This window comes from Hemiscyllium ocellatum, chromosome X (assembly GCF_020745735.1).
Source record: "Hemiscyllium ocellatum isolate sHemOce1 chromosome X, sHemOce1.pat.X.cur, whole genome shotgun sequence".
Classification (NCBI taxonomy): Eukaryota; Metazoa; Chordata; class Chondrichthyes; order Orectolobiformes; family Hemiscylliidae; genus Hemiscyllium; species Hemiscyllium ocellatum.
Genome location: NC_083453.1, coordinates 4,494,120 through 4,521,613, shown reverse-complemented (window position 1 = coordinate 4,521,613; position 27,494 = coordinate 4,494,120). Strand labels below are relative to the sequence as shown.

The 27,494-nt window shown below is 47.8% G+C and overlaps 1 protein-coding gene across 2 annotated transcripts in view; it reads right to left on the bottom strand.

The window, feature by feature from the left end:
• Positions 1 to 277: 277 nt before the first annotated feature.
• LOC132805792 (rho guanine nucleotide exchange factor 25-like) overlaps positions 278 to 27,494 on the bottom strand; it is a 384,213-nt gene continuing 356,996 nt past the window's right edge. For both annotated transcript variants that reach the window (XM_060821055.1, XM_060821056.1), the window contains 6 exons: positions 27,393 to 27,443; positions 23,494 to 23,571; positions 22,302 to 22,493; positions 8,978 to 9,158; positions 5,569 to 5,813; positions 278 to 3,589 (listed from right to left, as the gene is read on the bottom strand). In XM_060821055.1, the coding sequence (XP_060677038.1) occupies positions 3,503 to 3,589; positions 5,569 to 5,813; positions 8,978 to 9,158; positions 22,302 to 22,493; positions 23,494 to 23,571; positions 27,393 to 27,443 (834 nt within the window). In that variant the 3' untranslated portion in view covers positions 278 to 3,502. The remainder of the gene's footprint in view (positions 3,590 to 5,568; positions 5,814 to 8,977; positions 9,159 to 22,301; positions 22,494 to 23,493; positions 23,572 to 27,392; positions 27,444 to 27,494) is intronic.

Genomic DNA, 27,494 nt, shown 5'->3' with positions numbered 1-27,494 from the left:
AGAACATCTCCAGAATTGATTGAGAGTAGATGATGTGGTCATTGGCCTTTGTATTTAAGAGCTGGGTTCACACCCGATACGGAGGTGGGGAGGGTAGGTTAGAGCACCTGCACACACATACAACATGGGTACTGGGGGAAAAAATAAGCAGTACCACAGCTAGGTGGTAGTGGGGGGAGGTGGGGAAGAAAAAAAACCCCAGGAGTGTCAGAGGTTCTGTAAAAAGAAAGGGAAAAAAAAAAGACTGGGTTCTGTGCTCTTGATGCCTCTTGAGAGAGGTGGGCACTGGGCGGGGGGGCATGTGGAAGGCAATGCTTTATTCCCCCCTCTGACTCCATTTTGATTTAGTCCCTTCCCTCCCTCCCCCTCAGCTTTGATGGTTTGTATTGCCCTTAAGGTGCTTCACTTGTAAATACATGGTTCTCAGGGGGCAACTAAGGACGAGCAATAAATGCTGACCCAGCCAGTGCCACCCATGTCCCATCTATGTGTAGATTTTAAAACTTGGGAGATTGAGTCCACTATTCAGTCTGCACACTGATCCTTAGACTGAAGGCTGGTCACGTGATGTGGTTTCAGCAACGGTACATAGAGGCAAAAAAAAAATCTCCGATCTTATTCCCGCTGGGCATTCAGTGATTTCTGTGCATGCATCGACACTGGGGGAGAATGCATTTGCCAATGGTCTCTGTGCTTGAATAGCCCACACTCTCCTTGCCCCAGGTTACAGATAGCAAATGAGTCCTTGAGTTCGGTAACAGAGGCATTTCAGCAGCTGTGGACGAGCATACAACCCACCACAAAGCAGCATTCCCAAAATGAGGAGACCAGAGCTGAAATCAGTGGCCACAGAACCAGGAACTTTAGCTGGTCTCTTGATAAATAAGCAACATCCTTTTTATATTTTGACTTTAATTAGGCAGGCTGTTGAATTTGCATATCTCTTGGGTGTTTTTCTTAGCACTGATTTGTGTCAGGAAATGGCAGAGAAACTCAAACTGCCACCGATTACTTTGTAAAGTGCAAATCTTCCACACCTTACATGATACTAGGGAGTAAAGCACCCTCATCCCAGCTGCTGGTGACTGCAAACTGGTTACATCTAAATCCTTTGCCTAGTTCTTATTATCACAGAAAGGGGAGGTAGTGCTCATGCTGATGTCACTGGACTAGAATCCATGGTTCAAATCCTACCAAGGCAGATGGGGAAACTTGAATTCAATAAATATCTGGAATTGAAAGTCTAACAATAACCATTGTTAATTTGTTGTAAAAACCCATCTGGTTCACAAATGCCCTTTTCAGGAGGGAAATCTGTCATCCTCACCTGATCTGTACCTACATGTGACTCCAGACCCACAGCCAAAATGATTTGACTCTTAACTACCCACAAAGTCCCAGGCTAGTGGTCTCAGGTCATGGGTTCAAATCCATTTGGGTCAATTTTAATTCAGCTAATTAATGTGGGGGAAAAAAACATTGGTCTCATTAATGGTGACCATGACACCATTGTTGATTGTTGTGAAAACCATATCTGGTTCACTCATGTCCTTTAGGAAGGGAAATCCACTGTCCTTACCTGGTCTTGGCCTACAGGTTACTCTCGGACCCATGGTCAATATGGCTCACTTTCAATAGCCCTCGTGGGCAGTAAGTACTGAGTTAGCCAGTGGCACCCACATCTCATGAAAGAAAGGCAAAAATCATGAAACACCCTCAGTCCAGTCAAGGGACAAGATGGATCCCTGACCCCCACCATCAGAATGACTGCAGGATCATGCTTTTGACCAAGTGCCAAGGGCTAAAACCGTAACATCAAATTCTACCAGTTCAGAGTTGGAGTATAGCATCTAAACATTAATGATTGAGCCTCAACAATACTTAAAAGATGTTCTTATAAGGTTGATGCTGCCCTTTTTTTGCTGAGTTTCCACCTTCAGCCAGCTACCACGATATTGGTGCTTTACTTTCATTCCCTCGGCCAAATTACCAATTTGACTGCAGCAACGTGACCAAGGAGCACAGAACCTGCAGGCTTGGTTAGCACAGGGAGGGAGACATTCAGGTGAACTGACATGAAATGAACAGCCTGCGGAGTAGCAGAGTGCCATTACGAAGACTTGGCCCTGGGAAAATAAAAGGTACCAATCACTTTTTGGACAGCTAGTGCAAAGTGGTGGGTTTCGAGGCACACCACTCGAGTGAGGAAGGGGCAGAATGGAGCGCAGCTGCGAATTTCAAACAAAAAGGAAGATTTAGAATCTGGGAAAATGAAAGGTACAGCAGCATTAGAAATGTTTATAAATTCAAACCAGAGAAGATCCAAAAAATTGAAAATGGTCTTCATATACAAAGCTTAGACCACAAAAAGAGTCAATTGGTACTTGTCTAACATTGAGAAAAGATAGCCAACCTTTTTCACGCAGGCGGTAACTGGATATGATCGGGTGTCTTTGCTGGCGATTTGGATCCCTCCCGTTTTGGGCAAGTGCCGTTTCCTTCTGCTGACGACTTGACATGCTGCTTCATGCTTGGCTCTTTTACCAACTGTACTATTGGCACTGTCTTTCCTTTGCCCCAGTTGCTCAAAGCTGGCACAGTTTTTGTTTTAAAAGGCCAGGCATGTTTGCGTGCATTTTGAGTAAAAGACTTTTCTCGGTCTTGGTGTTTGTCCCTGCCTGTGCCAGAGGTCTCATTGCGCCGGCTCAGACACCGATCCCAGAAGTCAAAAACATTGTGCAATCTGCCAGGAAATAGTGAGCTGGGCACAAATCTTCCTGACATTGTGATATCACCAGTGTAGAGTGATGAAGCAAGGATATTCTGGAGCTGTCAGATGTTACATGGATGGATTGATTGTTCAACGACAATGCAACAACTATGATTCCACTGTTTCAGTTCTATGGGAAAGGCATAGGGCAATTAATGGGATGAAGTGTCGTCAGACATGGATGTTGCTTGGAGTGTTGGCGTTTGAGACTCCTTATGGATATTTTGAAAATAACATAAAAAGCTCCATAAGTGATCAGGATGGTCCATTTCAGCATTACAGGATACAAGTGATTTTCAGTCCTTTGACTGAATTGAAATCCCTCAGCAGAATGCCCTTTCAAAATCTCAAATCAGAGACATCCCCCTCTACAGAAGGACCCTGCCGGTCAGTCCTTCGGTAGCAGCCAGGGTTTGGGTGTTCCACAGAGGGACACTTATTGATTCAGAACAACTGAGGACCTTCAGACAAGCCATCATAAAAATGTACACCCAGGTGACATGACAATGGCAGCACAATACCCTTGACTTTCCATGACTCGGAGTTGGTTGTCCCGGAGCACAACCCTTGGGTTGAAGGTGCACAGTTGATGCAAGGTGCCAAAGCTCGCCAAACCTTCAGCAAATTGGGTTCGTGGGTGAAGAATTAAAAACGGGGAGCTGACCCACACTGTGTGCGCTCCTGAACCTAACTTCCTCTAAGCAAACAGAAAAGAAAAACCAAGAAGCTACTTTATTGCTTGCTCTTGTCCAGCATGTCTTGGCTCCTATGTTTGTGACCGTTAGTGTCAACCTTGGTAGAATTTCCATCTCGGGTATCCTGTTCAAAGTAATGAGGCAAGACAACGTTAGACTGGACCTTTGCAAAACATAAGGAACTGTTATAGAGTCCGAGAGATGTACAGCATCTCGTCCATGCCCACCAGATATCCCACCCAATCTTGACCCACCGGCCAGCACCTGGCCCATATTCCTCCAAACCCTTCCTATTCGTGTCCCCATCCAGATGCCTTTTAAATGTTATAATTGTACCAGCCTCCATCACTTCCTCTGGCAGCTCATTCCATACACACACCACTTTCTGTGTGAAAAAGTTGCCCCTTAGGTCTGTTTCCCCTCTCACCCTAAACCTATGCCCTCTAGTTCTGGATTCCCCCCACCCCACGGAAAAGACTGTGTCTATTTACCCTATCCGTGCCCCTCATGATTTTATAAACCTCTTCAAGGTCACCTCTCAGCCTTCTGTTGCTCCAGGGAAAACAGCCCCAACTTATTCAGCCTCTCCCTATAACTCAAATCCACCAACCCTGGCAACATCCTTGTAAATCTCTTCTGAACCCTTTCAGGTTTCACAACATCTTTCTCCATAGGAAGGAGACCAGAATTGCACACAATATTCCAACAGTGGCCTAACCAATGTCCTGTACAGCGACAACATGACCTCCCAACTCCTGTACTCCATACTCTGACCAATAAAGGAAAGCATACCAAACACCACCTTCACTATCCTGCGACTCCCCTTTCAAGGAGCTATGAATCTGCACTCCAAGGTCTCTGTGTTCAGCAACATCCCTAGGACCTTACCATTAATTGTACAAGTCCTGCTAAGATTTGCTTTTCCAAAATGCAGCACCTCACATTTATCTAAATTAAACCCCATCTGCCACTCTTCAGCCCATTGGCCCATCTGATCAAGGTCCTGTTGTAATCTGAGGTAACCTCCTTCGCTGTCCACTACACCTGCAATTTTGGTGGCAGCTGAAAACTTACTAACTGTACCTCCTAAGGTCACATCCAAATCATTTATATAAATGATGAAAAGTAGTGGAGCCAGCATCGATCCTTGTGGCACTCCACTGGTCACAGGCCTCCAGTCTGAAAAACAACCCTCTACCACCACCCTCTGTCTTCTACCTTCGAGCCAGTTCTGTATCCACGTGGCTAGTTCTCCCTGTGTTCCAATGGGATCTAACCTTGCTAATCAGTCTCCCATGGGGAACCTTGTTGAACACCTTACTGTAGTCCATATAGATCACATCAACTGCTCTGCCCTCATTGATTCAAAAAACTCAATCAAGTTTGTGAGACATGATTTCCCACGCACAAAGCCATGTTGCCTATTCCGAATCAGTCCTTGCATTTCCAAATACATGTACATCCTGTCCCTCAGGATTCCCTCCAACAACTTGCCCACCACCGAGGTCAGGCTCATTGGTCTATAGTTCCCTGGCTTGTCCTAACCACCCTTCTTAAACAGTGGCACCACGTTAGCCAACCTCCAGTCTCCTTGGAACTTTTCAGGCCCGTTTGCAACAATCTTACTCTGCCAGTGACAAAACCATCCCACTTCATTCCTTGCTTGGGAATGTTTCCCACTGGCACTGGACACTACCAAACATCCTACATAAGGGACGATGAGAAAGGACCCCAGGATGATTTAAACCACCCCCTCCCCCCCATCCTCCTGCCCAACTGGAGCTCGATGAATCATAGAAAAAAAGCATGGACACATTAAATGGCGCCTCAAAGCAATAATCCCCAACATTTTCCCACAGTGACCCCAATTCGAGGCTTAAAAACTGTCCCGACCCCTCCACCCAGTGAGAACTGAGAGAGTGGCGGTAGCAGAGGCTGGAGGGAATGTAGACCTGGTAGAAGCAGGTTATTAGGAGATGCCCATAGTTGCCCCTGAGCGCTCAGACAATTTTTGGGAGGGGGGGGGGGGGGCAAGGGAAGGAGTCCCAACCTCATCCTTTGGAAAGCACTGCTAACGAGGCCCCTTCAGAAAGTGGAGCTTACCTTCCCATGACATGGCGGCTGATTTGTTTCCAGGGTGGCACTGCCAGTCCTGCTGGGTGGGAGAAACAATGTTGGCAGTGAGGTGTTGTAGGCCTTCATTGAAGGAAACTGGTTCCTGTCCATAGATGCAGAAGAATGGGGCCTCATGCCAGCTGAGATGGAGAGTGCTGTCCTGGCATCGCGGGGTCTTCCCAAGCTGTTGGATTTGTTTTCCCTCCTTTGATATTCAATCGGAGATTGCAGAGCTGTGAAAATAGAATGAAAAGCGTCACACTTCACATCAAAACCTTCTTCCATGCAACAACAACTGCATTTGCACAGCGCCCCCAAGGCACTGCAGATGAATGTAACATTGAGCTGCAAAAGGTAATACTAAGGTAAGGCACCAAAACTTTGGCTGAAAGATAATGCTTTTTCTTAATTCATTCATGCATTTATTGCCCATCCCTAATTGCCCAAAGGGTAGTTAAGAGTCAATCACCATTGCTGTGGGTCTGGAGTCACATGTAGGCCATCTAGTAAGGATGGCAGTTTCTTTCCCTAAAGGACAGTAGTAAACCAGATGGGATATCTCTGACAATTGATGGTGGTCAACTCTTTATTCTAGATACTATTTTTAATATTGAATTCTAGTTTCACCATCTACCAATGTGGGAGTGGAACCCAACTCCCATTATCACTACACAACCATTTTCCTCAAATAGACTGTAAGGTGCATCTTAAAGGTGGAGAGAAGGGTCAAGAGGCAGAGAGGTATGTGGAGGGGATTGCAGGGTTTCAGGCCCTGGCAGCAATGTTCGAGTGATGGAAACCAGTCATGTACCAGAGGCTAGAAATGGAGGAGTGCAGGGGTCTCAGGGGAGTACAGGACGAGAGGCAATTAATGAGTTGTTGGGGGTGCGGGGGCATGCAGAAAAAGAGAGAGAAAGACAGAGTAAGAAAGAAAAAGGAAGATAAAAGGGCAAATCAGGATCTCTCACCACCTCGATGCTTTTCAAGGAATTAATGGGAGTGTATCAGATTGTAAACTTAAGCCATATGACAATAACAATAAGAACAATGGGAGAAGAAATTCCTGCACCTCTCAGTTTTAACCCCTATTCTGTAACTGTGTCCCCCCAGTTCGAGATTCCCTGAATGAGGGGAAACATCTTCTCAATATCCACCCTGTAACCTTCCCCCCCCCCCCCTCAGAATCGTGTCTGTTTTATTAAGATCACCTTCATTTCTCTAAACTCTCATGAATTAAGGCCTAATCTCTTTAGCTGTTCTTGATCAGTCACTGCCTCCAGCCCAGGAATCGGCTGAGTGAATCTGTTTGGAACTGCCTCCAACACCAGTCCATCCTTTCTGAAATACAGGGGCCTGAACTGTACATAGGAGTCCAGGGGTGGTCTCACCAATACCCTTACTGTAGTAACAAGACTTCCCTGTTTTTTAAAACTCGAACCACCCTCACGATAAACTGCAGAATTCCATTCCCCTTCTTATTGCTGGCCCCATGTTAATGTTTTGTGTTTCATGCCCAGGAACACCCAGATCCCTCTGCACTGTCCTTTGTTCTGGAGTGTCTCTCTCTCACTATTTAAATCACAGTCTTCCTTTTAATTCTTTTTAAAGTGTGTGAGCTCATACTTTCCTACATTAAATTCTATCTGCCATGTTTATGGCCACTCACTGAACCTAGCTAGATCCCCTTGCAGATTCCTTCTCATAACATGCCCTCTCACCTATTTTCAGCAAATGTGGAGACATTACGATCTGCCCCTTTTTCCAATATTGAGAGTAAATATATGCCCTTGGACTGATCCTTGTGGCATTTCACTAGTTATGTATTTCCAAGCTGAAAGAGACCCATTAATCCTGATCTTATCTTCTGTGTATTAACTAACCTTCAGTCCATGCTAATACATTACCCACAATACTGTGGGCTCCTGTTTTGTGCAGTAACCTTTCGAAATCCAATACCTTACATCTACTAGTTCCCCTTCATGGAACAATAGGAACATACAGTACATAAGAGGCCCTTTGGCCCATCAAATCTGTACTGCCAAAAAATATATTACTACCAACACTAGCCCTATCTTCCTTCACTAGGCCCCATAGCCTTGCAGCTATGACACCTCAAATGCTCATCCAAGTACTTTTTAAAGGGTCTGAGGTTCCCCCCCCACCCCCCACAACCACCCTCCCAGGCAATGCCTTCCAGAGCCCCACCACCCTCAACTCAGGGTTGAAGAACTCAAGTAAATTCATCAACCATGATTTCCCTTTCACAAAATCATGTTGATTCCTTCTGACTGCATTAAGCTTTTCTAACTGTCCTGCTATTTCTTCCTTGATAATGGACACTAGCATTTTCCCAACAACAGCTAATTATAGTTTCCTGATTTCTGTCTCTGGTCACATCTTGAACAGGGGTGTCACACTGGCGTTTTTCCAATCTGCTGGAACTCTTCCAGAATCTAATGGGCTCTGGGATATTCCAAATAATGCCTCCACTATATCTGCAGTGTGGTCCCATTGGTGACCATGGGAAATACCTTGGAGATATTTTGGATTATGTTGATGCTTGGCACTGCAATATAGCTGACCACCTATCTCTCCCAGTCACAATCAGGCACATTGGAAAGATTTACAGGAGGACTATCAGCCTGTTTGGCCACCTTTTTGTGAGTCCTAACCTAACCCAACAAGTTCTGAAGCAGGACATGAACTTCTTGCCTAGAGATAGGGACGGTACTAGTCATTGACAAAACTTTCTGCTGCTGGGCTCCCACTGGTTTTCCCCTTTTCTAGAGGACAAGTGTGTGGCACTCCTGTCATCACTCTACATGTCTCCAATGCTTTACAGCCAATGCAGTGCTTTTGGAAGTGTCATTCAACATTGCAAATGTGGTAGTCAATTTGTGCACAGCAAGATCCCACAAAGAGCGCTGAGGGGCATAACACCTCATCGGCTTTCTTTGCAATGTTTGACAGATGGATAAATGTTACCTATGACACCATGTTCAACTCTGCTGCACGTCAATGTCCATCCACCTGAGAGGGCAAGGATCTCAGTTTTGAGTTTAAAAAGGCAGTCAGAGAGCAGCGAGAGAATGGCAATGGTGGGACCCCTTTGTGAACTCCACGGTGACAATAAAAATCAGGAGCATGACCTCGTTTGGAGCTTTGGCTGGGAACCCAGGTTCCCATTCAAACTAACCTTGCAGTCACCACTACAAGGACTACAGTGGCTCAAGATGGCAGCTCATCACCACCTTCTCAAGAGGGAACTAGGGATGTGCAAAAAAATGCTGCTCCACTCACTGACACTCACATAACTGTGAAAGAATAAACACTTAAAAGACCCCTCGGGACAGAAGTTTCTTTCTAATTCAGGAGTAACCCGTGGCCTTCCACGCACCGTTCAAAAAGTTACGTTGCGTTTCCAGGATCTGACTAACGTTTGAAACCCAGGCCTGCTGGATTTCCGGATTAGTAGCTTGTAAGACGTATCGCACCACGTTCCCATCTGTCCCACGTGAGGTCAAGGCAAATTTACAAGGGTCGTTGTCTACAGTGTCTTCAAGGCCCAGGCAGCTAACCTGCATTTCAGAAAGAGAAACAAAATACTCAGTAAATTACAGGACGAGCATTTTTCGCCAGCCCTTTCCACACACTCTGAAGTGTGGAGCTAAAACTAGTCTTTTGGGCTGAGAATTGCAACAACAATTACATTCTGATAGTGCCACCACTGTAGTTAAATGTTCACTGCAGCATCTACACACATTTGGAATTGAGCCACAATTTACACCAGGAAGAGTAAAAGCTGGTTGAAGAAATTTGATGAGAAGAAGCAGGTAGAAGGTGGAGAGGTTTAAGGAGGGAAGTTCAGGGTATAGACAGCTGAAGGCACAGCCACTAATGGTGGAGCAATTAAAATTGGGGAAGAATGAAATAACCCCTCAGAGGCCAGCATCCCATTACCAGTCACCCTTTCTTCACAAATGCCCAGCCTTTGACAGTAGCACTGCAGCTCACCGAATCAGGCATTCAGCAATTCGATATCCCTGACATTCCCTCTTTGTGGTCAGCTAAATTAACAGCCCCAATCAGGGAATTTATATTCTATGATGTCCAGCTGGATGACTTCATTACAATCACTACAAACAAAATTGGAGGAGCACAAAGATCACGGAGAGTGGTTATGAAAATTATTGAGGATACTTGGTGAGAATACTTAAGTCCTTCACTTCAGTGTTTACAAAAGTGAAGGTCACTCGGTGCAAAGTAAATTGTAAATTGAATGGAAACATGCTGCAGGATGTGAAGATAAATATGACAGGCGGGTTTGTCCAGCTCAGTGCCTCATGAAATAGTCATAGAGTCCTCCAGCACAGAGACAGGCCCTTCGGCTCAAAATGGTCCATGCTGACCAAAGTACATTCAAGGCTGCTACGGGAAAGGCCATAGCCGGAGAAATGGTTTCTCTAGTGGTCTACTGAATGAAAGGGGACCTATAGAATTCCAACTGGACTAGACGGGATAAACACAGGAAGGATGTTCCCGGTGACCAGGAAATCCAAAACCAGGGGAGAAAGTGAGGACTGCAGATGCTGGAGATCAGAGCTGAAAATGTGTTGCTGGAAAAGCGCAGCAGGTCAGGCAGCATCCAAGGAACAGGAAAATCAACGTTTCGGGCATAAGCCCTTCAGGAATGAGGAAAGTGTGTCCAGCAGGCTAAGATAAAAGGTAGGGAGGAGGGACTTGGGGGATGGGCGATGGAGATGTGATAGGTGGAAGGAGGTCAAGGTGAGGGTGATAGGCCGGAGTGGGGTGGGGGCGGAGAGGTCAGGAAGAAGATTGCAGGTTAGGAGGGCGGTGCTGAGTTCGAGGGATTCGACTGAGACAAGGTGGGGGGAGGGGAAATGAGGAAACTGGAGAAATCTGAGTTCATCCCTTGTGGTTGGAGGGTTCCCAGGCGGAAGATGAGGCGCTCTTCCTCCAACCGTTGTGTTGTTATGGTCTGGTGGTGGAGTCGTCCAAGGACCTGCATGTCCTTGGTGGAGTGGGAGGGGGAGTTAAAGTGTTGAGCCACGGGGTGGTTGGGTTGGTTGGTCCGGGTGTCCCAGAGGTGTTCTCTGAAATGTTCTGCAAGTAGCCGCCTACTTGAGGAGAAATGTCTTCACCCAGAGAGTGGAGATCCTGTGAAATTCTCCGATAAGTCGCTGAGGCCAAAATATCGAATCTTTCAAAGGAGATAAATATAATTCTAAAGGGATCAAAGGTCATTGAGAGAAAGTAGGACCAGGAGACTGAGTTGGATGATGAGCCATGATTATATTGAATGGGGGAGCAGGCTCGAAGGGCCAAATGGCCTATTCCTGCTCCTATTTTCTATACTGAGGGTCGCTGTCTATTGGAGGATGACCAATTCAATCTGCAACTTCAGAACAGAAGACAGAACAAATCCAAGTAATTACAAACCAGTTAGTTTACATCAGGTTGGGAAATAAAAAACTGTAATCTGGAATTGTAGCTAAAATGACTGAATATCTAGATGTAGGGGAAATAGTTAGAAGCGGCCAATGTCGGGTTTCTGAAAGGACGATCATACTTGACAAAAGGCCAGTTGCTCCAATTTTGGTTCTGTTAGTTATTCACCTGCAAACATTGTATAGCTTTGTTCGGAACACAGACCACCAAAACTATCATGGTGCTACAGGAGGCTGTTGATGTGGCAAGGTTGCATTGATTAGGAGTGTGGTCGCTTGGCTATGGAATATTGGGCTGATCTCATTCAGACATTATAAATGAATAAATTAGTTGATTAGTTTCTCTCTCTTTACCCTTTCCTCTGGAGCCTAAATGGAGAAGATTCAGAAAAGATTTACAAGGATGTTGCCAGGGTTGGAGGATTTGAGTTATAGGATGAGGCTGAACAGGCTGGGGCTGTTTTCCCTGGAGCGTCGGAGGCTGAGGGGTGACCTTATAGAGGTTTACAACATTATGAGGGGCATAGATAGGTCTTTCCCTGGGATGTGGAGGTCCAGAACTAGGAGGCATAGGCTTAGGGTGAGATGGGAAAGATATAAAAGGGAACTAAGGGGCAACTTTTTCACACAGAGGGTGGTGCATGTATGGAATGAGCTGCCAGAGGAAGTGGTGGGGTACAATTGCAACATTTAAAAGGCACCTGGATGGGTATATGAATAGGAAGGGTTTGGAGGGATATGGGCCGGGTGCTGGCAAATGGGACTAGATTAATTTAGGATATCTGGTTGGCATGGACGGGTTGGACCAAAGGGTCTGTTTCCTTGCTGTATATCTCTATGACTCCAAGACAGTGCCTTTTTAAAAGGACAAAAGAGGCTTAATATTCAGAAAATGACAAACAAACCATGACAGGAAAAGATGGACTACAGATTGAAGAGTAAACAAACAGCTCAGACTAGAAAAAAAATTAAAGTACCAAGCTATCAGCATTTCCTAACATTTTGTTGGTAGCTGCACAGGCCTCCAGGCCTTCGCTCCAACAGGGAAGTTCATATCCTCATTGACAAATGAGGTGCTGTGCTTTGAGCTTGATTGGAACAATACAGCAGGTCAAGGACAGAGAGGTCAGCGCAGGATGAAGGTGGTGAATGAAATAGTCACCGAGTCTGCTATTTGATCTTGCCAGTGTTGAACAGAAGCCATTGTGAGCAGAAGCTTATTACAATTAACTATTCAATACAATTATTACATTCACAGGCACACCAGTGTTTCAGCGAACATTAAGCTATTAGGCGATATAGGGGAACATGCTTTCAATAGCATGTCATGCATAAGGTGATTTCAGTTACAATGGAGTCTGAGATCATCATCCCTCCTCAGGTCACATGCTATGATACAGTGATTATGTCATAAGTAGAAGTAGAGTGACATATTTAATCTTTTGAAGGTAGACTTACATACTGACTGGCAGATATAACATGGACAGAGCAGCTTGTATCATGAGCAGTGGATATTGTATACTGAGTTGAAAGAATTCTAAATAAGTTGCTGCTTCACCTGGAAGGGGTGTTTGGAGCCTCCGGTGGTGAGGAGGGATGGGATAAAAGGACATGGAAAAGCACAGGGGAAAGGATGGGATTGTAGGAGGTGACTGAGTAGTCAGATATTGTAGAGGGAATGAAACGTCAAAGGGGGAATATGTGATGTATTCATGAAGAATGTCATGCTGGAACTGAGGGAAATGGCAGAGGCTGATTCACTACATATGCATGTGGGTGGAAAGTGAGGACACCTGGGAGCTGATCTTGTTTCTGAGAGAGAAAGAGAGGAAGGGGTATGAGCAGAAACGTGGGGAACAATGCGGGCACAGCTAAAGAACCTGTCAACCACTAGGCAGTTTATTTTGCAGAAAGGTAAGTCACACCAGAGGCAGCAGCACTGAAGCATCAGGACACGTGAGGTGGAGGTGGAGAAGCTGGGACAATGGAATAGAGCCGTTAATGGACAGAGGGTATGAGGAAATGTCTTTGAGGGACCTGTGGGAGTAAGTGAGCATGTAACGAATATCCATTGGCAGCCCAGTCCCAGAAATGGAGGCTGCGAAGTCAAAGAAGAGAAGGGAAGAGAATGTGATGAGCAGGTCAGGGAAGGGTGGAAATTGGAAACAAAGTTGATAAAATCTTCCTGTTCAGAGAGTCAGCTGGAAATGGCACCAATCCAATCCAATCATTAATGAGGGGAGGGAATAGATTTGGAACAAGGAGGGTTCCACATTTACCAGGGAACAAAAGGCCCAATTGGGATCTGGGCAGGTCCCCATAGCAACACCATTTCTTTGGAGGGAGTGGATTGATGAGAGACTGAGCTCAGCCAAGTGAAGGAGGGTATAGGTGGGTGGGGTTGGCTGGACTTTTCAGCAGAGACCCCCCGGTGGCAGACAGTGGTGTTGAGGGATCCCACACCCAGTGAGGAGAGTGAGGCGAATTCGCCTTCCAAAAGGATGTTTTACCTGTTGTGGCAAAGCTGATGTCAAAGAAACAGCACATCATGGCATTGAAGAATCCAACAGACATTCATTATAATACAAATGTTACATTTACAGGCACATAAATGTCTGAGCTCAAATTAAGCTGTTAGAATAAGGCAGGGCAGGTGACTGAGGTGTCAGTGGGGGAGCACTTTGGGGCCAGCAACCATAATTCTATTAGATTTAAAATAGTGAAAGGATAGACCAGATCTAAAAGTTATGGTTCTAAATTGGAGGAAGGTAAATTTTGATGGAATTAGGCAAGAATTTTCGAAAGCTGATTGGGGGCAGATGTTCGTAGGTAAAGGGATGGCTGGAAAATGGGAAGCCTTCAGAAATGAGATAATGAGAATCTAGAGAAAGTATATTCCTGTCAGGGTGAAGGAGAAGGCTGGTAGGTATAGGGAATGCTGGATGACTAAAGACATTGAGGATTTGGTTAAGAAAAAGAAGGAAGCATATGTCAGGTATAGACAGGAGAGATCGAGTGAATCCTTAGAAGAGTATAAAGAAAGTAGCAGTATACTTAAGAGGGAAATCAGGAGGGCAAAACGGGGACATGAGATAGCTTTGGCAAATAGAATTAAGGAGAATCCAAAGGGTTTTTACAAATACATTAAGGACAAAAGGGTAACTAGGGAGAGAATAGAGCCCCTCAAAGATCAGAGCTGAAAATGTGTTGCTGGAAAAGCGCAGCGGATCAGGCAGCATCCAAAGAGCAGGAGAATCAATGTTTCGGGCATGAGCCCTTCTTCAACCCCTGAAGAAGGCTCATGCCCGAAACATTGATTCTCCTGCTCTTTGGATGCTGCCTGATCCGCTGCGCTTTTCCAGCAACACATTTTCAGCTCTGATCTCCAGCATCTGCAGTCCTCACTTTCTCCCCTCAAAGATCAACAAGGTGGTCTTTGTGTGGAGCCACAGAAAATAGGGGAGATACTAAATGAGTATTTTGCATCAGTATTTACTGTGGAAAAGAATATGGAAGATAGAGACTGTAGGGAAATAGATGGTGACATCTTGCAAAATGTCCAGATTACAGAGGAGGAAGTGCTGGATGTCTTGAAACAGGTAAAGGTGAATAAATCCCATAAATCTGATCAGGTGTACCCTAGAATTCTGTGGGAAGCTAGAGAAGTGATTGCTGGGCCTCTTGCTGAGATATTTGTATCATCGATACTCACAGGTGAGGTGCCAGAAGACTGGAGGTTGGCTAACGTGGTGCCACTGTTCAAGAAGGGCGGTAAGGACAAGCCAGGGAACTATAGACCGGTGAGCCTGACCTTGGTGGTGGGCAAGTTGTTGGAGGGAAACCTGAGGGACAGGATGTACATGTATTTGGAAAGACAAGGACTGATTCGGGATAGTCAACATGGCTTTGTGCGTGGGAAATCATGTCTCACAAACTTGATTGAGTTCTTTGAAGAAGTAATAAAGAGGATTGATGAGGGCATAGTGGTAGATGTGATCTATATGGACTTCAGTAAGGCGTTCGACAAGGTTCCCCATGGGCGACTGATTAGCAAGGTTATATCTCATGGAACACAGGGAGAACTAGCCATTTGGATACAGAACTGGCTCAAAGGTAGAAGACAGAGGGTGGTGGTGGAGGGTTGTTTTTCAGACTGGAGGCCTGTGACCAGTGGAGTGCCACAAGGATCGATGCTGGGTCCTCTACTTCTTGTCATTTACATAAATATTTGGATGCGAGCATAAGAGGTACAATTAGTAAGTTTGCAGATGACACCAAAATTGGAGGTGTAGTGGACAGCGAAGAGGGTTACCCCAGATTACAACAGGATCTTGACCAGATGGGCCAATGGGCTGAGAAGTGGCAGATGGAGTTTAATTCAGATAAATGCGAGGTGCTGCATTTTGGGAAAGCAAATTTTAGCAGGACTTATACACTTAATGGTAAGGTCGAAGGGAGTGTTTCTGAACAAAGAAACCTTGGAGTGCAGGTTCATAGCTCCTTGAAAGTGGGGTTGCAGGTAGATAGGAGAGTGAAGGCGGCGTTTGGTATGCTTTCCTTTATTGGTCAAAGTATTGAGTACAGGAGTTGGGAGGTCATGTTGCAGCTGTACAGGACATTGGATAGGCCACTGTTGGAATATTGCGTGCAATTCTGGTCTCCTTCCTATTGGGAAGATGTTGTGAAACCTGAAAGGGTTCAGAAGAGATTTACAAGGATGTTGCCAGGGTTGGAGGATTTGAGCTATAGGGACAGGCTGAACAGGCTGGGGCTGTTTTCCCTGGAGCGTCGGAAGCTGAGGGGTGACCTTGTTTATAAAATTATGAGGGGCATGGATAGGGTAAATAGGCAAAGTCTTTTCCCTGGGGTCAGGGAGTCCAGAACTAGAGGGCATAAGTTTAGGGTGAGAGGGGAAAAATATAAAAGAGACCTAAGGGGCAACCTTTTCACGCAGAGGGTGGTACGGGTATGGAATGAGCTGCCAGAGGAAGTGGTGGAGGCTGGTACAATTGCAACATTTAAGAGGCATTTAGATGGGTATATATATAGGAAGGGTTTAGAGGGATATTGGCCGGGTGCTAGCAGGTGGGACTATATTGGGTTGGACTGAAGGGTCTGTTTCCATGTTGTACACCTCTATGCCTCTGTTACAACATGCATCCAGTAACATGTTATGCTTCAGGTGATGCTGGGTTAAGATGGAGTTTGAGATCTTTATACCCTCGGATCACTTTTTTAAACAGTGATAATATCATGTGTATGTCTCCTCAAGGCATACTGACTGTTGGAAAAACACAACAAAGAGGAGATGATTAGGGCTGGGGAACAGCAAGCGGTGATGGAGAGTTTTGGAAGAATTACAGATGAAGCTGGGAAGAGACTCTACCAGAAAAGGAAACAGCTGAAAATGTGTTGCTGGTTAAAGCACAGCAGGTCAGGCAGCATCCAAGGAACAGGAAATTCAATGTTTCGGGCAAAAGCCCTTCATCAGCAACACATTTTCAGCTCTGATCTCCAGCATCTGCAGACCTCACTTTTTACACACAGAAAAGGAAACAGTCAACATAGGAAGAAATAAGTTCAGTGGAGTAGGATGGATGTACCAGGGCAAGCCTGTGTGTGGATTTTGGGAAGGTGGTAGGAGAGGTCTGTGTGGGGTTGGGGGCTCTATGAGGTAGGGAGCTGTATAAGTGAAATCTCCAGAGGCCAGTGACAGTCCTGGAAATAGCAGCTTGCTGTTTAAGACGACATGGAAGTGAGTGTCTGAGAGGTGGCATTCAGCCTTTGCCAGGTAGAGGCTGGCACTCCAGGTGACAATTGCCCCCTTTCCCCTTATTTCCTTCGATGACAAGATTAGGGTCGCACCTGAGGAAAAGAGGGCGGATCAGAGACCAGAGGGAGAGCTCCAGGTGGAGTGAGAATATTGGAAGGAGAGTTGAAAACAGAAAGATAAATACATGGTTCAACAAAAACCTGCAGAAAGTCCTCTGCTTCAAAGCAAAGTAAATTGATTTTTCTTGACGATGCAAATGCTAATTAAAATTAACTTCTCTCACAGATTCTGTCACCTAGCAACAGGACAGCTAACGGGGAGCTGTTAAGTATTTGTGATCCATTTTGTTTTATCTATTGACAGCATGGTGAATGCAAATCAATCTTTTCCTGCAATGTATTAAACATTGTTCGCTAGTGAGGAAGGTACCTCAGCTCCTCATTGCTCAGTCTCTGGTTCATGCCACCATGAAGCTAGCCACTAGGTGGTGTGCAAGGGCAGTGCAACTCTTCACCCTCCTGTCAAACCGACCCACCACCTGAGCAGACTGTCCTTTTTGGATGTCCTTAGTTAAAGAGTTCTGAAGAAAGTTTTAATGCTTTTTGAGAAAGCGTGAATGAAAGACAACAAATAAAATCAATAGATGTGAAGCTGGAAAAGCACAGCAGATTAGACAACATCTGAGGAGCAGAAAAGTCCAGGGTTTCGCCCCAACACATGGACTTTCCTGCTCCTCAGATGCTGTCTGGCCAGCTTTTCCAGTTTCACATCTGCTGACTCTGGCTTCCAGCATCTGCAGCCCTTACTGTCTCCAAGTCACAATAGATAAAATGTACTTTATTCCATGGACATTTTAAAATGGGAAGGATTGGTGATGAGAGAGCCTGGCCCAGGGACATCCCATAAGGATCTGACACAGTCTATCTGTGTGACCCTCTCCATCACACTGCCAACTATCAACATCAACATGGAATAATCTTCATGCACCGTGCCCTCAACTCGCTGACACAAAGGGACAGTCAACAACAGACTTCCATGTCGGTCTGTGTTTTCCTTTTAATCACAACCTGGCTCTTATAATTCAGGAAACAGGCTGGGTTATGATGGAAAACTAATAAAATTTGAGAATAAAGTTCCTTACAAGCCAGAAAGGTACAGGTGACACCAAATTTAAGGCAAATAAAGATACTGGGTTCAGTATGTTAAGGTATTCTTACTTGTTTGAGTCAATGATTCTGAATAATTATTTATTTTTACAGATAAATCCTCCAACGTGCCGCATTGCGGGACACCCTCAGCACTGACCCTCCGACAGTGCGGCACTCCCTCAGCACTGACCCTCCGACAGTGCGGCACTCCCTCAGCACTGACCATCCGACAGTGCGGCACTCCGTCAGCACTGACCCTCCGACAGTGCGGCACTCCGTCAGCACTGACCCTCCGACAGTGCGGCACTCCCTCAGCACTGACCCTCCGACAGTGCGGCACTCCCTCAGCACTGACCCTCCGACAGTGCGGCACTCCCTCAGCACTGACCCTCCGACAGTGCGGCACTCCCTCAGCACTGACCCTCCGACAGTGCGGCACTCCCTCAGCACTGACCCTCCGACAGTGCGGCACTCGCTCAGCACTGACCCTCCGACAGTGCGGCACTCGCTCAGCACTGACCCTCCGACAGTGCGGCACTCGCTCAGCACAGACCCTCCGACAGTGCGGCGCTCCCTCAGCAGTGACCCTCCGACAGTGCGACACTCCCTCAGTACTGACCCTCCGACAGTGCGGCACTCCCTCAGCACTGACCCTCCGACAGTGCGGCACTCCCTCAGCACTGACCCTCCGACAGTGCGGCACTCGCTCAGCACAGACCCTCCGACAGTGCGGCACTCGCTGAGCACAGACCCTCCGACAGTGCGGCACTCGCTGAGCACAGACCCTCCGACAGTGCGGCGCTCCCTGAGCACAGACCCTCCGACAGTGCGACACTCCCTCAGTACTGACCCTCCGACAGTGCAGCACTCCCTCAGCACTGACCCTCCGACAGTGCGGCACTCCCTCAGCACTGACAATCCGACAGTGCTGCGCTCCCTCAGCACTGTCCCTCTGACAGTGCGGCACTCCCTCAGCACTGACCATCCGACAGTGCCCACTCCCTCAGCACTGACCCTCTGACAGTGCGGCACTCCCTCAGCACTGACCCTCCGACAGTGCGGCACTCCCTCAGCACTGACCCCCCGACAGTACAGCACTCCCTCAGTACTGACCCTCCAACAGTGTCCACTCCCTCAGTACTGACCATCCGACAGTGCTGCACTCCCTCAGTACTGACCCTCTGACATTCCCTCAGTACTGACCCTCCGACAGTGCGGCACTCCCTCAGCACTGACCCTCCGACAGTGCGGCACTCCCTCAGCACTGACCCTCCGACAGTGCGGCACTCGCTCAGCACAGACCCTCCGACAGTGCGGCACTCCCTCAGCACTGACCCTCCGACAGTGCGGCACTCCCTCAGCACTGACAATCCGACAGTGCTGCGCTCCCTCAGCACTGTCCCTCTGACAGTGCGGCACTCCCTCAGCACTGACCATCCGACAGTGCCCACTCCCTCAGCACTGACCCTCTGACAGTGCGGCACTCCCTCAGCACTGACCCTCCGACAGTGCGGCACTCCCTCAGCACTGACCCCCCGACAGTACAGCACTCCCTCAGTACTGACCCTCCAACAGTGTCCACTCCCTCAGTACTGACCATCCGACAGTGCTGCACTCCCTCAGTACTGACCCTCTGACATTCCCTCAGTACTGACCCTCCGACAGTGCGGCACTCCCTCAGCACTGACCCTCCGACAGTGCGGCACTCCCTCAGCACTGACCCTCCGACAGTGCGGCACTCGCTCAGCACAGACCCTCCGACAGTGCGGCGCTCCCTCAGCAGTGACCCTCCGACAGTGCGACACTCCCTCAGTACTGACCCTCCGACAGTGCAGCACTCCCTCAGCACTGACCCTCCGACAGTGCGGCACTCCCTCAGCACTGACAATCCGACAGTGCAGCGCTCCCTCAGCACTGTCCCTCTGACAGTGCGGCACTCCCTCAGCACTGACCATCCGACAGTGCCCACTCCCTCAGCACTGACCCTCTGACAGTGCGGCACTCCCTCAGCACTGACCCTCCGACAGTGCGGCACTCCCTCAGCACTGACCCCCCGACAGTACAGCACTCCCTCAGTACTGACCCTCCAACAGTGTCCACTCCCTCAGTACTGACCATCCGACAGTGCTGCACTCCCTCAGTACTGACCCTCTGACATTCCCTCAGTACTGACCCTCCGACAGTGCGGCACTCCCTCAGCACTGACCCCCCGACAGTACAGCACTCCCTCAGTACTGACCCTCCAACAGTGTCCACTCCCTCAGTACTGACCATCCGACAGTGCTGCACTCCCTCAGTACTGACCCTCTGACATTCCCTCAGTACTGACCCTCCGACAGTGCGGCACTCCCTCAGCACTGACCCTCCGACAGTGCGGCACTCCCTCAGCACTGACCCCCCGACAGTACAGCACTCCCTCAGTACTGACCCTCCAACAGTGTCCACTCCGTCAGTACTGACCATCCGACAGTGCTGCACTCCCTCAGTACTGACCCTCTGACATTCCCTCAGTACTGACCCTCCGACAGTGCGGCACTCCCTCAGCACTGACCCCCCGACAGTACAGCACTCCCTCAGTACTGACCCTCCAACAGTGTCCACTCCCTCAGTACTGACCATCCGACAGTGCTGCACTCCCTCAGTACTGACCCTCTGACATTCCCTCAGTACTGACCCTCCGACAGTGCGGCACTCCCTCAGCACTGACCCCCCGACAGTACAGCACTCCCTCAGTACTGACCCTCCAACAGTGTCCACTCCCTCAGTACTGACCATCCGACAGTGCTGCACTCCCTCAGTACTGACCCTCTGACATTCCCTCAGTACTGACCCTCCGACAGTGCGGCACTCCCTCAGCATTGACCCTCCAACAGTGCGACATTCCCTCAGTACTGACCCTCTGACAGTGCGACATTCCCTCAGCACTGACCCTCCGACAGTGCGGCACTCCCTCAGTACTGACCCTCCGACAGTGCGGCGCTCCCTCAGCAGTGACCCTCCGACAGTGCGACACTCCCTCAGTACTGACCCTCCGACAGTGCAGCACTCCCTCAGCACTGACCCTCCGACAGTGCGGCACTCCCTCAGCACTGACAATCCGACAGTGCTGCGCTCCCTCAGCACTGTCCCTCTGACAGTGCGGCACTCCCTCAGCACTGACCATCCGACAGTGCCCACTCCCTCAGCACTGACCCTCTGACAGTGCGGCACTCCCTCAGCACTGACCCTCCGACAGTGCGGCACTCCCTCAGCACTGACCCCCCGACAGTACAGCACTCCCTCAGTACTGACCCTCCAACAGTGTCCACTCCCTCAGTACTGACCATCCGACAGTGCTGCACTCCCTCAGTACTGACCCTCTGACATTCCCTCAGTACTGACCCTCCGACAGTGCGGCACTCCCTCAGCACTGACCCCCCGACAGTACAGCACTCCCTCAGTACTGACCCTCCAACAGTGTCCACTCCCTCAGTACTGACCATCCGACAGTGCTGCACTCCCTCAGTACTGACCCTCTGACATTCCCTCAGTACTGACCCTCCGACAGTGCGGCACTCCCTCAGCACTGACCCTCCGACAGTGCGGCACTCCCTCAGCACTGACCCTCCGACAGTGCGGCACTCCCTCAGCACTGACCCCCCGACAGTACAGCACTCCCTCAGTACTGACCCTCCAACAGTGTCCACTCCGTCAGTACTGACCATCCGACAGTGCTGCACTCCCTCAGTACTGACCCTCTGACATTCCCTCAGTACTGACCCTCCGACAGTGCGGCACTCCCTCAGCACTGACCCCCCGACAGTACAGCACTCCCTCAGTACTGACCCTCCAACAGTGTCCACTCCCTCAGTACTGACCATCCGACAGTGCTGCACTCCCTCAGTACTGACCCTCTGACATTCCCTCAGTACTGACCCTCCGACAGTGCGGCACTCCCTCAGCATTGACCCTCCAACAGTGCGACATTCCCTCAGTACTGACCCTCCAACAGTGTCCACTCCCTCAGTATTGACCATCCGACAGTGCGGCACTCCCTCAGTACTGACCCTCCAACAGTGTCCACTCCCTCAGTACTGACCATCCGACAGTGCGGCACTCCCTCAGTACTGACCCTCTGACATTCCGGCATTCCCTCGGTCACATTCTGAAGTGTCCATCTGAGTTATATGATAAAATCCTCAAGTGAGACTTGGAAGTACCATCACGTGGCTCATGAATAAATTCAGGGCATGGGGGAACCAAGGTGAACGGCCTGGCTTAATGGCCTTCAGTGAGTTCACCAAGAAGCTGACCCAAGCTGGCATGGGAAAACCTGTTGCATGCCGCCATTACCTTAATACTGTTCTTGAAGAGATAACCTGGCAGTGAAAAGCCCTTCTTCTTATCCAGTGGCTCACTGAAGATTACTATCTGTTCAAAGAGGAAAACTCGCCGCTCTTTACTGCGTGATAGGAAGCCGGCATCCTGTTCGATCATGTGGAAGGTGTCCTGCTGAAGAAGTTTTCCCTGAGCTGTTATTTTTCCCTGGAGGAGGGAGGAAGAAAAGGCAGATCAACCCATGGTTAATTCAATATTAAGCGGAAGGAGAGAGGAGGACGAAATTCAAATCACGACAAACCTGGATCTAACTCCTTCCAGGGCCGCTTTGACTTGGCCGATTGGGTAAAACTATCAGTTAAGCATCTCTCCTGAGTTTTAGATTTTTGTACTCTTTCATGGAATTTGGGCCAGCATTTATTGACTGTCCCTAGTTGCCCCCTTGAGAAGGTGGGGGTGAGCTGCCATCTTGAGCCGCTGCAGTCCATGTGATGTGGGTTGACCCACAATGCCCTGAGGGAGGGAATTCCAGGATTCTGTCCCAGTGACACTGAAGGAACAGCGATATATTTCCAAGTCAGGATGGTGAGGGGCTCGGAGGGGAACTTGCAGGGGGTGGTGTTCCCACGTATCTGCTGCCCTTGTCCTTCTAGATGGAAGTAGTGGTGGGTTTGGAAGAGGTCAGCCAGGTGTGATGAGTAACAGGCCGTTAATTCGATAACATTTAATATCCTCCCATGCCCAAAGTCCAAATGTATGCCCATGAATTTAAAGGGAGAGACTTTCGAATGAGAAATCAGGAATCGCTTCTTCCCAAGTTTCAGAAAATTGGCATTAGTGGGAAGTTGGGCACCGGTTTATTATTTAATTTCCTTTCTCTTTCCTCTTCCCAAAGACACTGTGGGTGTCTACCTCCTAGGAGCAGTCCTGATTCTATGTCCCCTTTTCTTGTGGAGAGATAAGAGGAAGGGTTGAAGCTTATGGACATAAAAGCACACTGCATTATTATATGGAATCATGTGTTGATATGAAAATGTCATGTCATCATTCAAGCTTTGAGGTTCATTTCATTCATTGATCTCAGAAAGGATGACCAGGGAGTTCTGATAAAAAATTCTCTTGTTAACTAGCTTTGTCCAGCAATGCCTTGGTAGCCAGGTCCTGCAGTCCCCTCCTAACAAGGAATGGAAGTGAAATCAAGACTTACCTCAAAGCCCTGTAAGCGTCCTACGTTCATCATATCATTACATCGTCTAGGCACGAAGCACATCACCTCCACAGCTTGCTACAAAGGGAAAATATCACACAATCTCAATATATACAAAGTGCATTCTTTCCTCAATACCGATAATTTCTGCCATTTCAATTCATGAGGGTATGCTTGTCAGAGTCATGGAAGTCTACAGCACAGTAAAAGGCCCAACAAGTCTGAACCTGTGGAAAACAAACACCGAACAATTCCAGTCCCATTTTCCAGCTCTTGACTCACAGGCTTGTGTGTGACTTGCTGATGTTTTGAGTTGCACTGCAATGCTGCTGCTATCTAGTTTGCTCCTGCTCCTGGACTCTTTGATTTCCTGTTTCCTGCGTCTAGGTGGGCTGTGTCACAATGGATCGTACACAAGTGGCAATGGATGACAAAGTCACTGGCATCGTAAAAATCACCTTCACCGCTCCAAGCCTTCAACGCACAAGTATAATGCTTCCATCTGTCAATATCATTATTTCCATTGGCTCAGTGGAAACAGTCAACTGTCACAGGCTTGTGAGTTCAAATCCCACTCCAAAGGTCTAAACTCTTAACAAAGGCAATCTTGTATCACGCAGAGGTTTTGCAGGGCTAATGTTCCTGTCCGATTGGCTCCACTCAATCTGCTCATGTCACACACAGTCTGTGAATGAAGACAAAGATTTCTATTCTAGTTTTCAGAGGGAGCAGATCTGTCTGTACCAGCTTGCTAAGGTCCCAGGAATCCTACCTGACCAAATGTAGTTGTCCTTATTCCAATAAACCTCCTTGTTATCTCAGAACAGCCTCTTCTGGAGATACTCTTCAATGGTGTATCCTCTAACTCTTAGCACCAGATAGGCCCAACACAAAGCAAGGACAAAGAAGGGTTTGTGGGAGCGAACCACCTGAAAAACCCTCAACCAGTACCCACACACCGACAGAGATGGCAAATCCCACAAGGTGCCAGGAGTGGCCATCTGGGGAAATGCCACAGCTAACAGCTCAGTGCAGTGCTGAAGGAATGTTTGTTGTCAGAGATGAGATAATAGAGAGATGGTGCTGTATCAATAATCAAAAGGCCCAGGCTGACGTTGTGAGGACATGGGTTCAATTCCCATCACGATAGCTAGTGGAATTTATATTTTCTTTTATTCATTCATGGGATGTGGGTGTCACTGGCTAGGCCTTGTTTACTGCCCATCCCTAATTGCCCAGAGGCAGTGAAGAGTCACTCTCATTGCTGTGGGTCTGGAGTCACATGTAGGCCAGATCAGGTAAGGATGGCATTTTCCTTCCCTAAAAGGCATTAGTGAACCAGATGGGGTATTCCAACAATTGGCAATGATTCATGGTCATCATGAGATTCTTAATCCCACATTTTCTTTTAAGTGAATTCAAACTCTTCCCATCTGCCATGGCAGGATTTGAACCTGAGTCCTGGGAACACTAGCTAAGTTTCTTGATTAATGGGCTAGTGAAAATGCCATCTCCGTAACAGTGACCACAAAACTATCAGTGATTATATAAACAAAAATCCTGGTTCATTCGTGCCGTTTAGGGAGGGAAATCGGCCGCCCTTATGAGCTATAAGGAGAGGCTAGAAAAACTCAGGATGTTTTCTCTGGAATGGCAGAGGCTGAGGGGGAGACTCAATTGAAATCTATAAAACAATGAGGTGCAGAGATAGGGTTGACATTCAGAATTTTTTTTCCCAGAGTTGAGATGTCTAATACCATGGGTATGCATTTAAGGTGAGGGGGGAGAGCTCAAAGGAGGTGTGAGGGACAAGTTTTTTAACACAGAAAGTGATACGAGTGTGGAACATACTTCCGGGGTGGTGGTGAAGGCAGGTACGATAGGGGCATTTAAGAATCTTTTAAATAAGCGCATGAATATGCAAGGAATGGAGGGATATGAACCAAGGGCAGGCAGAAGGGATTCATTTAATTTGGTGTCATGTTTGGCACAACATTTTGGGCTGAAGGGCTACATTCTATGTACCTGGTCGGGCCTATACGTGACTCCAGTCCCATTGCATTGTGGTTGACTCTTAACCGCCCTCTGAAATGTCCAAGTGAGCCTCTCAGTTCAAAGGCCAACAAACACTGGCCTTGCCAGTGATGCCTGCATCCCACAAAAGTGAAATGATATGATGTCTGTTTGCCTCAGGTGAAGGTTCCCACTGAAGAGCAGGAGTGTTCTCTGCCAGTGTCCTGGCCAACAACAATCGATCAAATGACAGGACAAAGCAGATGGCCTGGTCACAATCTCATTGCTCCTTGTGGGACCTTGTGGATTGCTGACACTTCAGCAGTACCTTATTGGGTCTGAGGTCATGGGAGGTGCAACACAAAATGGAAATGACTGATTTACCTTTTCATCTCAAGTCATCGAATTGTGGGAGGTAATCTGCAGTAAAGAGGACGTGATGGTGGAGTGTTATGTCAGAGGGAAGATAACATGAGCTAGCAAATATTGTTTAAAACAGGATATGAATGTGGTGCTGTGACCACAACCAGCAGCCATGACCTTATTGGAACAGGCTTGAGAGGCTGAGTGGCCCACTCCTAAATCCTATGTTTAGTTCAGCTTAGTGCCCAACATCATCTTCCTGTAAAGTACTCCAGCGTCATTAATTGTTTGAAAAGTCGTTTATGGATGCAACTTATTCTTGGGAGAGCTGCTGCTTATATGGAGAAAAATAAATTGATATAATCCAACAAGTAACCTGGCCTACAGTTCTCTGCCTCTGTGCCGAGTCTCTCCAAAAAAACAGGAAAAACAGCAAGAGTCACAACAATGTGCAAATATCTCCTGCCTTTACTAAAAAGAATCATCCCAGGGCATCTGGGACCAGAGGGCATGATCTCAGAATAAAGGGGCACCAATTTAAGATGGTGATGAGGAGGAATTTCTTCTCTGAGGGGTTGAGAATCTTTGGATACTGCAGAGAGCTGTGGGGGCAGAGTCCTTGTGTATATTTAAGGCTGAGACAAATAGAATCGTGATCAGTCATGGAATGAACGATTAAGGGGAAAGGGCAGGATACTGAATGTGAGGGATGTTGGATCAGCTATGCTTCTATGGAATGGTGGGGGGGAAGGGGGGTAGGCTCCAGGGGCTGAATAGCCTACTCCTGTTCCTATTCCTTATGGTCTTACCTCAACAAACTTGATGTGGAACCACAAACAGAGAGTTGACCGAAAGCTTGGTTTTAAAGAAGGAAGAAGAGTGCGAGAGGTTTGGTGACCAAAGTGAAGCAATGGAAATCAGAGGATGCTCCAGAGGCCAGAATTAGAGGTTATCTCAGTGGGTTGAAATCATAGAATCTCTACAGTACTGACAGAGGCGATTGGGCCCATCACGTTTGCACTGATTCTCCAAAGAGCATCCCACACTATTCCCGTAATCCCGCATTTACCATGGCTAACCCACCTAGTCTGCACACTATGGGTAATTTAGCATGGTCAATCCACCTAACCTACACACCTTTGGACTGTGGGAGGAAACCCACGCAGACACAGGGAGAACACACAAACCCCACACGGGCAGTTGCACGAGGGTGGAACTGAACCCAGCTCCCTGGCACTGTGAAGCAGCAGTGCTAACCACTCAGCCACTGTGCCATCTGGGCTCTGGGGCTGATTATAGAAATAGAGGCATGAGGGAGCTGAAAACAGGCAGGAGAATTCTGTAATCAAGGCATTGCCATGGTAGCTCAATGGGCACAGGGAAAGGGAATGTGAGATTGGGACTGGGATGCAGCAGAGCTTGACAGGAACTGAGATTTGCACAGGGGTCAGGATAGAAGGCTGGACAATAATAGAACAACATGGCCCAGAAATATCCCCTTGTAAGTTTGGTGATTGCCGTACCTCTAACAGAGTGGTGTCCTGCTCAGCTTTCTTCGAATACTTCAGGAAATCCTGGGGAGCAAAGAGAGAAAACAGATAACACATGGGTTGCAAAATCTGTGT